The sequence below is a fragment of the Chiloscyllium punctatum genome, unplaced genomic scaffold, assembly GCF_047496795.1.
Source record: "Chiloscyllium punctatum isolate Juve2018m unplaced genomic scaffold, sChiPun1.3 scaffold_473, whole genome shotgun sequence".
Taxonomy (NCBI): domain Eukaryota; kingdom Metazoa; phylum Chordata; class Chondrichthyes; order Orectolobiformes; family Hemiscylliidae; genus Chiloscyllium; species Chiloscyllium punctatum.
The window spans coordinates 71,322-86,738 of record NW_027310207.1 but is presented as its reverse complement, the minus strand read 5'-3'; the positions used below and the strand labels follow the sequence as shown (position 1 = coordinate 86,738).

At 58.8% G+C, this 15,417-nt stretch overlaps 1 protein-coding gene across 2 annotated transcripts in view; it reads right to left on the bottom strand.

Moving 5' to 3' along the window:
* Positions 1-15,417, bottom strand: part of wasb (WASP actin nucleation promoting factor b) — a 51,612-nt gene that overhangs the window by 17,282 nt on the left and 18,913 nt on the right. For both annotated transcript variants that reach the window (XM_072567545.1, XM_072567544.1), the window contains exons 3-4: positions 11,635-11,721; positions 2,201-2,297 (exon numbers count right to left, since the gene is read on the bottom strand). In XM_072567545.1, the coding sequence (XP_072423646.1) occupies positions 2,201-2,297; positions 11,635-11,721 (184 nt within the window). The remainder of the gene's footprint in view (positions 1-2,200; positions 2,298-11,634; positions 11,722-15,417) is intronic.

The following is a 15,417-nucleotide window of genomic DNA, read 5'->3' as shown; positions in this document are numbered from 1 at the left end:
CAGTTACCCTCTCACCCTGTCCCAGTTACCCTCTCACCCTGTCCCAGTTACCCCCTCACCCTGTCCCAGTTACCCCCTCACCCTGTCTCAATTACCCCCTCACCCTGTCCCAGTTACCCTCTCACCCTGTCCCAGTTACCCTCTCACCCTGTCTCAGTTACCCCCTCACCCTGTCCCAATTACCCCCTCACCCTGTCCCAGTTACCCTCTCACCCTGTCCCAGTTACCCCCTCACCCTGTCCCAGTTACCCCCTCACAGCGTCCCAATTACCCCTTCAGCCTGTCTCAGTTACCCTCTCACCCTGTCCCAATTACCCCCTCATCCTGTCTCAGTTACCCCCTCACCCTGTCTCAGTTACCCCCTCACCCTGTCCCAGTTACCCCCTCACCCTGTCTCAGTTACCCCCTCACCCTGTCCCAGTTACCCCCTCACCCTGTCCCAGTTACCCCCTCACCCTGTCTCAGTTACCCCCCACCCTGTCTCAGTTACCCCCTCACCCTGTCCCAGTTACCCTCTCACCCTGTCCCAGTTACCCTCTCACCCTGTCCCAGTTACCCTCTCACCCTGTCCCAAATACCCCCTCACCCTGTCCCAGTTACCCTCTCACCCTGTCCCAGTTACCCTCTCACCCTGTCCCAGTTACCCCCTCACCGTGTCCCAGTTACCCCCTCACCCTGTCCCAGTTACCCCCTCACCCTGTCCCAGTTACCCTCTCACCCTGTCCCAGTTACCCCCTCACCCTGTCCCAGTTACCCTCTCACCCTGTCCCAGTTACCCCCTCACCCTGTCTCAATTACCCCCTCATCCTGTCTCAATTACCCCCTCACCGTGTCTCATTTACCCCCTCACCCTGTCTCAGTTACCCCCTCACCGTGTCTCAATTACCCCCTCACCCTGTCTCAATTACCCCCTCACCGTGTCTCAATTACCCCCTCACCCTGTCCCAGTTACCCCCTCACAGCGTCCCAATTACCCCTTCAGCCTGTCTCAGTTACCCCCTCACCCTGTCCCAGTTACCCCCTCACCCTGTCTCAGTTACCCCCTCACCCTGTCCCAGTTACCCCCTCACCCTGTCCCAGTTACCCCCTCACCCTGTCCCAAATACCCCCTCACCCTGTCTCAGTTACCCCCCACCCTGTCTCATTTACCCCCTCACCCTGTCCCAGTTACCCTCTCACCCTGTCCCAGTTACCCTCTCACCCTGTCCCAATTACCCCCTCACCCTGTACCAGTTACCCTCTCACCCTGTCCCAGTTACCCCCTCACCCTGTCCCAGTTACCCCCTCACCCTGTCCCAGTTACCCTCTCACCCTGTCCCAGTTACCCCCTCACCCTGTCCCAGTTACCCCCTCACCCGTCTCAGTTACCCCCAGTTATCCCCACCCTGTCTCAATTATCCCTTTACTGTCTCAATTACCCCATCAACATGTCTTAGTTACCACCTTACCCTTCCACAGCCCCAATTGCCCCCTCCCCGTGCCAACATCCCCTCACGTCCCCAATTGCCCCCTCACCTTCCCGTCACAGCCCCAATTGCCCCTCACTGTGCCTCAACACCCCTCACTGCCCCAATTGACCCCTCACTGTGCCTAAACACCCCTCACTGCCCCAATTGACCCCTCACTGTGCCTAAACAGCCCCTCACACCCTCAATTGCCCCATCGCAGAACCTCGACACCCCCCTCATGGTCCCAATTGCCCCCTCACCATGCCTTGCCCTCCCCTCGTGGCCCCAATTGCCCCCTCACCATGCCTTGCCCTCCCCTCGTGGCCCCAATTGCCCCCTCACCATGCCTTGCCCTCCCCTCGTGGCCCCAATTGCCCCCTCACCATGCCTTGCCCTCCCCTCGTGGCCCCAATTGCCCCCTCACCATGCCTTGCCCTCCCCTCGTGGCTCCAATTGCCCCCTCACCATGCCTTGCCCTCCCCTTGTGGCCCCAATTGCCCCCTCACCATGCCTTGCCCTCCCCTCGTGGCCCCAATTGCCCCCTCACCATGCCTTGCCCTCCCCTCGTGGCTCCAATTGCCCCCTCACCATGCCTTGCCCTCCCCTCGTGGCCCCAATTGCCCCCTCACCATGCCTTGCCCTCCCCTCGTGGCTCCAATTGCCCCCTCACCATGCCTTGCCCTCCCCTCGTGGCCCCAATTGCCCCCTCACCATGCCTTGCCCTCCCCTCGTGGCCCCAATTGCCCCCTCACCGTGCCGGTTTTGTCTCAGTTTAATCTTCTCCTCCACAATCTCCAGGAAACGGGAGGCTTCAGTCTCATCAGCAAAGTTCAGGCCGGCCTGGCAATCCTGCGGGGGTAACAGGGGTAACAAGGGTAACAGGGGTATTAGGGTAATAGGGGTAATAGGGTAACAGGGGTAACAGGAGTAACAGGGGTAACAGGGGTAACAGGGGTAACGGGGTAACAGGAGTAAACGGGGGTAACAGGGGTAACAAGGGTAACAGGAGTAACGGGGCTTACAGGGGTAACAAGGGTAACAGGAGTAACGGGGGTTACAGGGGTAACGGGGGTAACAGGAGTAACGGGGGTTACAGGGGTAACGGGGGTAACAGGAGTTACAGGGGTAACGGGGGTAACAGGAGTAACGGGGGTTACAGGAGGTAACAAGGGGTAACGGGGGTAACGGGGTAACCGGGGTAACAGGGGTTAACGGGGTAACAGGGGTTAACGGGGCAACGGGGCAATGGGGCAACGGGGTTAACAGGGATAATGAGGGTAACAGGGTGACAGGGGTAACGGGAGTAACGGGGGTAACAGGAGGTAACAGGAGGTAACAAGGGGTAATGGGGGTAACAGGGGTAACGGGGGTAACAGGAGGTAACAAGGGGTAATGGGGGTAACAGGGGTAACGGGGATTACAGGGGTAACAGGTGTAATGGGGTAACAGGGTAATGGGGTAATGGGGTAACGGGGTAACACAGGTAACAGGGGTAATGGAGTAATGGGGTAATGGGGGTAACGGGTAGTAATGGGGGTAAAAGGGGTAACACGGGTAACGGGGGTAACATGGGTAACAGGGTAAAAGGGGGTAATGGGGTAACATGGGTAATGGGGTAAGGGGGTAACGGGGGTAACGGGTAGTAATGGGGGTAAAAGGGGTTAACAGGGTAATGCAGGTAACAGGGGGCAATGGGGGTAACAGGGGGTAATGGGGCTAACAGGATGTAACAGGGGTAATGGGGGTAATGGGGGTAATGGGGGCAATGGGGGTAACAGGTGGGGTAACAGGAAGGTAATAGGTGTAACAGGGTAACAGGAGGGGTAATGGGGGTAATGGGGTAATGCAGAAACAGGGCTCCAGGGGGTAATAGGAGGGGTAATGGGTAACAGGAGGGGTAATGGGGGCAACAGGGGTAACAACAGGGGTAATGGGGGTAACAGGAGGTGTAACAGGGGTAATAGGTGTAACAGGGTAACAGGAAGAGTAATGGGTAATGGGGGTAATGTGGAAACAGGGGATACAGGGGGTAATAGGAGGGATAATGGGGTAACAGGGGTAATGGGGTAATGGGGTAACAGGGTAACAGGTGTATCAGGAGGGGTAATTGGGTAACAGGGGTAATGTGTAACAGGAGTAACAGGTGGGGTAAGGGGGGTAACAGGCGATAATGGGGTAACAGGAGGGGTAATGGGGGTAACTGGAGGGGTAATGGGGGTAACAGGGGATAATGGGGATAACAGGGGATAATTGGGGTAACAGGAGGGGTAATGGGGTAATGGGGGATAATGGTGATAACAGGGATAACAGGTGGGGTAACAGGAGGGGTAATGGGGTAACGGGGGATAATAGGTGGGGTAATGGGGTAACAGGTAGGGTAACAGGAGGGGTAATGGGGTAACGGGGTAACAGGGTATTGAGGTACCAGGGGGTAATGGGGTATCGGGGGGAAATGGGGTAACGGGAGTAACAGGTGGGGTAACGGGGATAATGGGGATAACAGGAGGGGTAACGGGGTAATGGGGGATAACGGTGATAACATGGATAACAGGTGGGGTAACAGGAGGGGTAATGGGGTAACGGGGATAATAGGTGGGGTAATGGGGTAACAGGTAGGGTAACAGGAGGGGTAATGGGGTAACGGGGTAACAGGGTATTGAGGTACCAGGGGGTAATGGGGTATCGGGGGGGGAAATGGGGTAACGGGAGTAACAGGTGGGGTAACGGGGATAACGGGGGTAACAGGAGGGGTAACGGGGTAATGGGAGTAACAGGAGGGGTAATAGAGTAACAGGGGTAATGGGGTAACCGGGGTAACAGGAGGGGTAATGGGGCAACAGGGGTAATGGGGTAATGGGAGTAACAGGAGTAACAGGTGGGGTAACGGGGTAATGGGGTAACAGGGGATAACGGGAGTAACAGGAAGGGTAATGGGGTAATGGGGGTAACAGGAGGGGTAATGGGGTAACAGGGGTAACAGGAGGGGTAATGGGGAAACAGGGCCAATGGGGTAATGGGAGTAACAGGGGTAATAGGTGGGGTAATGGGCGTAATGGGGTAACAGGAGGGGTAATGGGGAAACAGGGGATAATGGGGGTAACAGGGGTAATGGGGTAATGGGGTAACGGGAGTAACATGGGTAACAGGTGGGGTAACGGGGATAACAGGGGTAACAGGAGAGGTAATGGGGTAACGGGGATAATGGGGATAACAGGAGGGGTAATTGGGTAATGGGGAAACTGGGGTAACAGGAGGGGTAATGGGGTAATGGGGATAATGGGGTAACAGGGGTAACAGGAGGGTAACAGGGGATAACGGGGGTGACAGGAGCGGTAAAGGGGTAACAGGGGATAAGCGGGGTAACAGGAGGGGTAATGGGGTAATGGTAGTAACAGGGGTAACAGGTGGGGTAACAGGGGATAACGGGGTAAGAGGTGAGGTAATGGGGTAACAGGGGTAACAGGTGGGGTAACAGGAGGGGTAACGGGGTAACAGGGCGTAATGGGGCAACAGGGGTAACAGGAGGGGTAACAGGAGGGGTAACGGGGTAACAGGGCGTAATGGGGCAACAGGGGTAACAGGAAGGGTAACAGGAGGGGTAACGGGGTAACAGGGCGTAATGGGGCAACAGGGGGTAACAGGAGGGGTAACGGGTTCACAGGAGGGGTAACAGGGGATAACGAGGAACAGGAGGGGGAATGGGTTAACGGGGTAACAGGGGTAATGGGGTAATGGGGTAATGGTTAACAGGTGAGGTAACAGGAGGGGTAATGGGGTAACAGGGGACAACAGGGGTAACAGGGGTAATGGGGTAATGGGGGTAATGGGGGTAACGGTTAACAGGTGAGGTAATAGGAGGGTTAATGGGGTAACCGGGATAACAGTGGTAATAGGAGGGGTAATGGGGTAACAGGGGATAATGAGGTAACAGGGGGTAACAGGAGAGGTAATGGGGTAACAGGAGAGGTAATGGGGTAACAGGGGGGTAACAGGAGGGGTAACAGGAGGGTAACAGGGTAACAGGAGAGGTAATGGGGTAATGGGGTAATTTGGTAATGGGGTAAAAGGGGTAACAGGTGGGGTAACAGGAAAGGTAACGGGGATAATGGGGGTAACAGGAGGGGTAATGGGGGTAACGGGGTAATGGGGGTAACAGGAAGGGGTAACAGGAAAGTAATGGGGTAAAATGGGGGTAACAGGAGGGGTAATGGGGTAACGGGGTAACAGGGGTGTAACAGGAGGGGTAACAGTGGGGCAATGGGTGTAACAGGGTAACAGGGGGGTTAACAGGGGGATAACAGGAGGGATAATGGGGTAAAAGGTGGGGAGTAGGTAATTGGGGAGGGTATGGGGTGGGGAGGGAGAGGGGTAATTAGGGGAGGGTATGGAGAGGGGGGGGGGGAAACACTCAGAGAAATGGCGGAGGGAGCAGAGTCTGTGACAGGTGCCGAGCTGGGGGGGGGGGGGGTCGAAGGGCCGAAGGGTCAGAAAGGGGAGCAGGAGCCCAGGGAATGTTAAAATCTTCGGGTCCCGTCGAACGGGTTGACAAACGCAAGAGGGACAGAGTGGCCTCGTCAAGTAACAGATCCTGCCTGTGATTCAGCCCCACGCAGTCCTCGGTGTATTTCCCATTCCCACCCTCTGCCAGCCCCCCAACACCAGGCACCAACTCCACCCCCTACCACCCCCCCCCCCCCCACCCCCCCCCACCCCCCTCCCCGGAACCTGCCAGCAGACAGCGCACGGGATAGTACGGAATCCACAAGAGGGCATATGTAAAGGCCATTCCTCAGCACCACCCTATCCAGCTCCTCGATCCCCGTCTCCCCCTCTGGGTCTTTATCACGTTCCCCCTCTATCCCCGTCTCCCATTCTGGGTCTTTATCCCGTTCCCCCTCTATCCCCGTCTCTGGGTCTTTATCCCGTTCCCCCTCTATCCCCGTCTCCCACTCTGGGTCTTTATCCCGTTCCCCCTCTATCCCCGTCTCTGGGTCTTTATCCCGTTCCCCCTCTATCCCCGTCTCCCACTCTGGGTCTTTATCCCGTTCCCCCTCTATCCCCGTCTCCCCCTCTGGGTCTTTATCCCGTTCCCCCTCTATCCCCGTCTCTGGGTCTTTATCCCGTTCCCCCTCTATCCCCGTCTCCCCCTCTGGGTCTTTATCCCGTTCCCCCTCTATCCCCGTCTCTGGGTCTTTATCCCGTTCCCCCTCTATCCCCGTCTCTGGGTCTTTATCCCGTGCCCCCTCTATCCCCGTCTCTGGGTCTTTATCCCGTTCCCCCTCTATCCCCGTCTCTGGGTCTTTATCCCGTTCCCCCTCTATCCCAGTCTCTGGGTCTTTATCCCGTTCCCCCTCTATCCCCGTCTCTGGGTCTTTATCCCGTTCCCCCTCTATCCCCGTCTCTGGGTCTTTATCCCGTTCCCCCTCTATCCCCGTCTCTGGGTCTTTATCCCGTTCCCCCTCTATCCCCGTCTCTGGGTCTTTATCCCGTTCCCCCTCTATCCCAGTCTCTGGGTCTTTATCCCGTTCCCCCTCTATCCCCGTCTCTGGGTCTTTATCCCGTTCCCCCTCTATCCCCGTCTCTGGGTCTTTATCCCGTTCCCCCTCTATCCCAGTCTCTGGGTCTTTATCCCGTTCCCCCTCTATCCCCGTCTCTGGGTCTTTATCCCGTTCCCCCTCTATCCCCGTCTCTGGGTCTTTATCCCGTTCCCCCTCTATCCCCGTCTCTGGGTCTTTATCCCGTTCCCCCTCTATCCCCGTCTCTGGGTCTTTATCCCGTTCCCCCTCTATCCCCGTCTCTGGGTCTTTATCCCGTTCCCCCTCTATCCCCGTCTCTGGGTCTTTATCCCGTTCCCCCTCTATCCCCGTCTCTGGGTCTTTATCCCGTTCCCCCTCTATCCCAGTCTCTGGGTCTTTATCCCGTTCCCCCTCTATCCCCGTCTCTGGGTCTTTATCCCGTTCCCCCTCTATCCCCGTCTCTGGGTCTTTATCCCGTTCCCCCTCTATCCCAGTCTCTGGGTCTTTATCCCGTTCCCCCTCTATCCCCGTCTCTGGGTCTTTATCCCGTTCCCCCTCTATCCCCGTCTCTGGGTCTTTATCCCGTTCCCCCTCTATCCCCGTCTCTGGGTCTTTATCCCGTTCCCCCTCTATCCCCGTCTCTGGGTCTTTATCCCGTTCCCCCTCTATCCCCGTCTCTGGGTCTTTATCCCGTTCCCCCTCTATCCCAGTCTCTGGGTCTTTATCCCGTTCCCCCTCTATCCACGTCTCTGGGTCTTTATCCCGTTCCCCCTCTATCCCCGTCTCTGGGTCTTTATCCCGTTCCCCCTCTATCCCAGTCTCTGGGTCGTTATCCCGTTCCCCCTCTATCCCAGTCTCTGGGTCGTTATCCCGTTCCCCCTCTATCCCCGTCTCTGGGTCTTTATCCCGTTCCCCCTCTATCCCCGTCTCTGGGTCTTTATCCCGTTCCCCCTCTATCCCCCGTCTCTGGGTCTTTATCCCGTTCCCCCTCTATCCCCGTCTCTGGGTCTTTATCCCGTTCCCCCTCTATCCCAGTCTCTGGATCTTTATCCCGTTCCCCCTCTATCCCTGTCTCCCCCTCTGGGTCTTTATCCCGTTCCCCCTCTATCCCCGTCTCTGGGTCTTTATCCCGTTCCCCCTCTATCCCCGTCTCTGGATCTTTATCCCGTTCCCCCTCTATCCCTGTCTCCCCCTCTGGGTCTTTATCCCGTTCCCCCTCTATCCCCGTCTCTGGATCTTTATCCCGTTCCCCCTCTATCCCCGTCTCCCCCTCTGGATCTTTATCCCGTTCCCCCTCTATCCCTGTCTCCCCCTCTGGGTCTTTATCCCGTTCCCCCTCTATCCCCGTCTCCCCCTCAGGGTCTACATCCCGTACCCCCTCTATCCCAGTCTCTGGGTCTTTATCCCATTCCCCCTCTATCCCCGTCTCTGGATCTTTATCCCGTTCCCCCTCTATCCCTGTCTCCCCCTCTGGGTCTTTATCCCGTTCCCGCTCTATCCCCGTCTCCCCCTCTGGGTCTTTATCTCATTCCCCCTCTATCCCCATCTCTGGATCTTTATCCCGTTCCCCCTCTATCCCCGTCTCCCCCTCTGGGTCTTTATCCCGTTCCCCCCTCTATCCCCGTCTCCCCCTCTGGGTCTTTATCCCATTCCCCCTCTAACCCCGTCTCCCCCTCTGGGTCTTTATCCCGTTCCCCCTCTATCCCCGTCTCCCCCTCTGGGTCTTTATCCCATTCCCCCTCTATCCCCGTCTCCCCCTCTGGGTCTTTATCCTGTTCCCCCTCTATCCCCGTCTCCCCCTCTGGGTCTTTATCCCGTTCCCCCTCTATCCCCGTCTCTGGGTCTTTATCCCGATCTCCCCTGTATCCCCGTCTCTGGGTCTTTATCCCGTCCCCCCTCTATCCCCGTCTCTGGGTCTTTATCCTGTTCCCCCCCTATCCCCGTCTCTGGGTCTTTATCCTGTTCCCCCTCTATCCCCGTCTCCCCCCTCTGGGTCTTTATCCCGTTCCCCCTCTATCCCCGTCTCTGGACCTTTATCCCGTTCCCCCTCTATCCCCGTCTCTGGGTCTTTATCCTGTTCCCCCTCTATCCCCGTCTCCCCCTCTGGGTCTTTATCCTGTTCCCCCTCTATCCCCGTCTCCCCCTCTGGGTCTTTATCCCGTTCCCCCTCTATCCCCGTCTCTGGGTCTTTATCCCGATCTCCCCTGTATCCCCGTCTCTGGGTCTTTATCCCGTCCCCCCTCTATCCCCGTCTCTGGGTCTTTATCCTGTTCCCCCCCCTATCCCCGTCTCTGGGTCTTTATCCTGTTCCCCCTCTATCCCCGTCTCCCCCCTCTGGGTCTTTATCCCGTTCCCCCTCTATCCCCGTCTCTGGACCTTTATCCCGTTCCCCCTCTATCCCCGTCTCTGGGTCTTTATCCCATTCCCCCTCTATCCACGTCTCTGGGTCTTTATCCCGTCCCCCCTCTATCCCCGTCTCTGGGTCTTTATCCCGTCCCCCCTCTATCCCCGTCTCTGGGTCTTTATCCCGTTCCCCCTCTTTCCCCGTCTCCCCCCTCTGGGTCTTTATCCCGTTCCCCCTCTATCCCCGTCTCTGGGTCTTTATCTCATTCCCCCTCTATCCCCGTCTCTGGATCTTTATCCCGTTACCCCTCTATCCCCGTCTCCCCCTCTGGGTCTTTATCCCGTTCCCTCTCTATCCCCGTCTCCCCCTCTGGGTCTTTATCCCGTTCCCCCTCTATCCCCGTGTCTGGGTCTTTATCCCGTTCCCCCTCTATCCCCGTCTCTGGGTCTTTATCCCGTTCCCCCCTCTATCCCCGTCTCTGGGTCTTTATCCCGTTCCCCCTCTATCCCCGTACCCCACTCTGGGTCGTTATCCCATTCCCCCTCTATCCCCGTCTCCCCCTCTGGGTCTTTATCCCATTCCCCCTCTATCCCCGTCTCCCCCTCTGGGTCTTTATCCCGTTCCCCCTCTATCCCCGTCTCCCCCTCTGGGTCTTTATCCCGTTCCCCCTCTATCCCCGTCTCTGGGTCTTTATCCCGTTCCCCCTCTATCCCCGTCTCTGGGTCTTTATCCCGTTCCCCCTCTATCCCCGTCTCTGGGTCTTTATCCCGTTCCCCCTCTATCCCCGTCTCCCCCTCTGGGTCTTTATCTCGTCCCCCCTCTATCCCCGTCTCTGGCTCTTTATCCCGATCCCCCTCTATCCCCGTCTCTGGGTCTTTATCCCGTCCCCCCTCTATCCCCGTCTCTGGGTCTTTATCCCGTTCCCCCTCTATCCCCGTCTCTGGGTCTTTATCACGTTCCCCCTCTATCCCCGTCTCTGGGTCTTTATCCCGTTCCCCCTCTATCCCCGTCTCTGGGTCTTTATCACGTTCCCCCTCTATCCCCGTCTCTGGGTCTTTATCCCGTTCCCCCTCTATCCCCGTCTCTGGGTCTTTATCACGTTCCCCCTCTATCCCCGTCTCTGGGTCTTTATCCCGTTCCCCCTCTATCCCCGTCTCTGGGTCTTTATCCCGTTCCCCCTCTATCCCCGTCTCTGGGTCTTTATCACGTTCCCCCTCTATCCCCGTCTCCCCCTCTATCCCCGTCTCCCCCTCTGGGTCTTTATCCCGTTCCCCCTCTATCCCCGTCTCTGGGTCTTTATCACGTTCCCCCTCTATCCCCGTCTCTGGGTCTTTATCCCGTTCCCCCTCTATCCCCGCCTCTGGGTCTTTATCCCGTTCCCCCTCTATCCCCGTCTCCCCCTCTATCCCCGTCTCCCCCTCTGGGTCTTTATCCCGTTCCCCCTCTATCCCCGTCTCTGGGTCTTTATCCCGTTCCCCCTCTATCCCCGTCTCTGGGTCTTTATCCCGTTCCCCCTCTATCCCCGTCTCTGGGTCTTTATCCCATTCCCCCTCTATCCCCGTCTCCCCCTCTGGGTCTTTATCCCGTTCCCCCTCTATCCCCGTCTCTGGGTCTTTATCCCGTTCCCCCTCTATCCCAGTCTCTGGGTCTTTATCCCGTTCCCCCTCTATCCCCGTCTCCCCCTCTGGGTCTTTATCCCGTTCCCCCTCTATCCCCGTCTCTGGGTCTTTATCCCGTCCCCCCTCTATCCCGTCTCCCCCTCTGGGTCTTTATCCCGTTCCCCCTCTATCCCCGTCTCTGGGTCTTTATCCCGTCCCCCCTCTATCCCGTCTCCCCCTCTGGGTCTTTATCCCGTTCCCCCTCTATCCCCGTCTCTGGGTCTTTATCCCGTTCCCCCTCTATCCCCGTCTCTGGGTCTTTATCCCGTCCCCCCTCTATCCCGTCTCCCCCTCTGGGTCTTTATCCCGTTCCCCCTCTATCCCCGTCTCTGGGTCTTTATCCCGTCCCCCCTCTATCCCGTCTCCCCCTCTGGGTCTTTATCCCATTCCCCCTCTATCCCCGTCTCTGGGTCTTTATCCCATCTCCCCCCTCCATCCCGTATCCCCCTCTGGTTCCCTATCTCCACACTTGCTCCATGTCTATTCCCGCGGTCCCAAACCCCTGGACTCTCTAACCTGACCCCACTCAGCTGACCCCTCCCACGACCTCGTGAGATCTACAGACACACCTCTGGCCCGGGAGGGGATGGGAACAAGGTGGGCATCAGGACTCAACAGGGAACAACAATTCCGATCGCACATGAGACAGATGGGAAAGAGAGACTCACGTCAGCAGGAAAAGTGTGGAAAAACGGTCGCTGGGGCGTGTACTGGATTTGGTTGTACAGTTCCTGCTCCCAAACCATTTTGCCCTCCTGTCCGAAAGGGGAGAAAGCTGGAGTTGGAATCACACATGCACACTGCATTGCACTAGCACCTACTGACCCAACCACCCGCAGAGCAAGCTCCAGGCTCCAGGCCCCTCGGTCAGACCCACACTCGGAGCACCGCGCACAGTTCCCCATCTCCGTATCCCTCGGTCAGACCCACACTCGGAGCACCGCGCACAGTTCCCCCTCTCCGTATCCCTCGGTCAGACCCACACTCGGAGCACCGCGCACAGTTCCCCATCTCCCTATCCCTCGGTCAGACCCACACTCGGAGCACCGTGCACAGTTCCCCGTCTCCGTATCCCTCGGTCAGACCCACACTCGGAGCACCGCGCACAGTTCCCCATCTCCGTATCCCTCGGTCAGACCCACACTCGGAGCACCGCGCACAGTTCCCCATCTCCGTATCCCTCGGTCAGACCCACACTCGGAGCACCGCGCACAGTTCCCCCTCTCCGTATCCCTCGGTCAGACCCACACTCGGAGCACCGTGCACAGTTCCCCATCTCCCTATCCCTCGGTCAGACCCACACTCGGAGCATCGTGCACAGTTCCCCTCTCCGTATCCCTCGGTCAGACCCACACTCGGAGCACCGTGCACAGTTCCCCATCTCCCTATCCCTCGGTCAGACCCACACTCGGAGCACCGTGCACAGTTCCCCATCTCCCTATCCCTCGGTCAGACCCACACTCGGAGCACAGTTCCCCATCTCCGTATCCCTCGGTCAGACCCACACTCGGAGCACCGTGCACAGTTCCCCATCTCCCTATCCCTCGGTCAGACCCACACTCGGAGCACCGTGCACAGTTCCCCATCTCCGTATCCCTCGGTCAGACCCACACTCGGAGCACCGTGCACAGTTCCCCGTCTCCGTATCCCTCGGTCAGACCCACACTCGGAGCACCGTGCACAGTTCCCCATCTCCCTATCCCTCGGTCAGACCCACACTCGGAGCACCGTGCACAGTTCCCCATCTCCGTATCCCTCGGTCAAACCCACACTCGGAGCACCGTGCACAGTTCCCCATCTCCCTATCCCTCAGTCAGACCCACACTCGGAGCACAGTTCCCCATCTCCGTATCCCTTGGTCAGACCCACACTCGGAGCACCGTGCACAGTTCCCCATCTCCCTATCCCTCGGTCAGACCCACACTCGGAGCACAGTTCCCCATCTCCGTATCCCTCGGTCAGACCCACACTCGGAGCACCGTGCACAGTTCCCCGTCTCCGTATCCCTCGGTCAGACCCACACTCGGAGCACCGTGCACAGTTCCCCATCTCCGTATCCCTCGGTCAGACCCACACTCGGAGCACCGTGCACAGTTCCCCATCTCCGTATCCCTCGGTCAGACCCACACTCGGAGCACCGTGCACAGTTCTCCATCTCCGTATCCCTCGGTCAGACCCACACTCGGAGTACAGTTCCCCATCTCCGTATCCCTCGGTCAGACCCACACTCGGAGCACCGTGCACAGTTCCCCATCTCCGTATCCCTCAGTCAGACCCACACTCGGAGCACCGTGCACAGTTCTCCATCTCCGTATCCCTCGGTCAGACCCACACTCGGAGTACAGTTCCCCGTCTCCGTATCCCTCGGTCAGACCCACACTCGGAGCACCGTGCACAGTTCCCCATCTCCGTATCCCTCGGTCAGACCCACACTCGGAGCACCGTGCACAGTTCCCCGTCTCTGTATCCCTCGGTCAGACCCACACTCGGAGCACCGTGCACAGTTCCCCATCTCCCTATCCCTCGGTCAGACCCACACTCGGAGCACCGTGCACAGTTCCCCATCTCCCTATCCCTCGGTCAGACCCACACTCGGAGCACCGTGCACAGTTCCCCATCTCCGTATCCCTCGGTCAGACCCACACTCGGAGCACCGTGCACAGTACTCCATCTCCGTATCCCTCGGTCAGACCCACACTCGGAGCACCGTGCACAGTTCCCCATCTCCGTATCCCTCGGTCAGACCCACACTCGGAGCACCGTGCACAGTTCCCCATCTCCCTATCCCTCTGTCAGACCCACACTCGGAGCACCGTGCACAGTTCCCCATCTCCCTATCCCTCTGTCAGACCCACACTCGGAGCACCGTGCACAGTTCTCCATCTCCCTATCCCTCGGTCAGACCCACACTCGGAGCACCGTGTGCACAGTTCCCCATCTCCCTATCCCTCGGTCAGACCCACACTCGGAGCACCGTGCACAGTTCCCCATCTCCGTATCCCTCGGTCAGACCCACACTCGGAGCACCGTGCACAGTTCCCCATCTCCCTATCCCTCGGTCAGACCCACACTCGGAGCACCGTGCACAGTTCCCCCTCTCCGTATCCCTCGGTCAGACCCACACTCGGAGCACCGCGCACAGTTCCCCCTCTCCGTATCCCTCGGTCAGACCCACACTCGGAGCACCGTGCACAGTTCCCCATCTCCGTATCCCTCGGTCAGACCCACACTCGGTGCACAGTTCCCCATCTCCGTATCCCTCGGTCAGACCCACACTCGGAGCACCGTGCACAGTTCCCCATCTCCGTATCCCTCGGTCAGACCCACACTCGGAGCACCGTGCACAGTTCCCCCTCTCCCTGTCCCTCGGTCAGACCCACACTCGGTGCACCGTGCACAGTTCCCCATCTCCGTATCCCTCGGTCAGACCCACACTCGGAGCACCGTGCACAGTTCCCCATCGCCGTATCCCTCGGTCAGACCCACACTCGGAGCACCGTGCACAGTTCCCCATCTCCCTATCCCTCGGTCAGACCCACACTCGGAGCACCGCGCACAGTTCCCCCTCTCCGTATCCCTCGGTCAGACCCACACTCGGAGCACCGTGCACAGTTCCCCATCTCCGTATCCCTCGGTCAGACCCACACTCGGAGCACCGTGCACAGTTCCCCATCTCCCTATCCCTCGGTCAGACCCACACTCGGAGCACCGTGCACAGTTCCCCATCTCCGTATCCCTCGGTCAGACCCACACTCGGAGCACCGTGCACAGTTCCCCATCTCCGTATCCCTCGGTCAGACCCACACTCGGAGCACCGTGCACAGTTCCCCATCTCCCTATCCCTCGGTCAGACCCACACTCGGAGCACCGTGCACAGTTCCCCATCTCCGTATCCCTCGGTCAGACCCACACTCGGAGCACCGTGCACAGTTCCCCATCTCCGTATCCCTCGGTCAGACCCACACTCGGAGCACCGTGCACAGTTCCCCATCGCCGTATCCCTCGGTCAGACCCACACTCGGAGCACCGTGCACAGTTCCCCATCTCCCTATCCCTCGGTCAGACCCACACTCGGAGCACCGCGCACAGTTCCCCCTCTCCGTATCCCTCGGTCAGACCCACACTCGGAGCACAGTTCCCCATCTCCCTATCCCTCGGTCAGACCCACACTCGGAGCACCGTGCACAGTTCCCCATCTCCCTATCCCTCGGTCAGACCCACACTCGGAGCACCGTGCACAGTTCCCCGTCTCCCTATCCCTCGGTCAGACCCACACTCGGAGCACCGTGCACAGTTCCCCATCTCCGTATCCCTCAGTCAGACCCACACTCAGAGCACCGTGCACAGTTCCCCATCCCCGTATCCCTCGGTCAGACCCACACTCGGAGCACAGTTCCCCATCTCCCTATCCCTTGGTCAGACCCACACTCGGAGCACCGTGCACAGTTCCC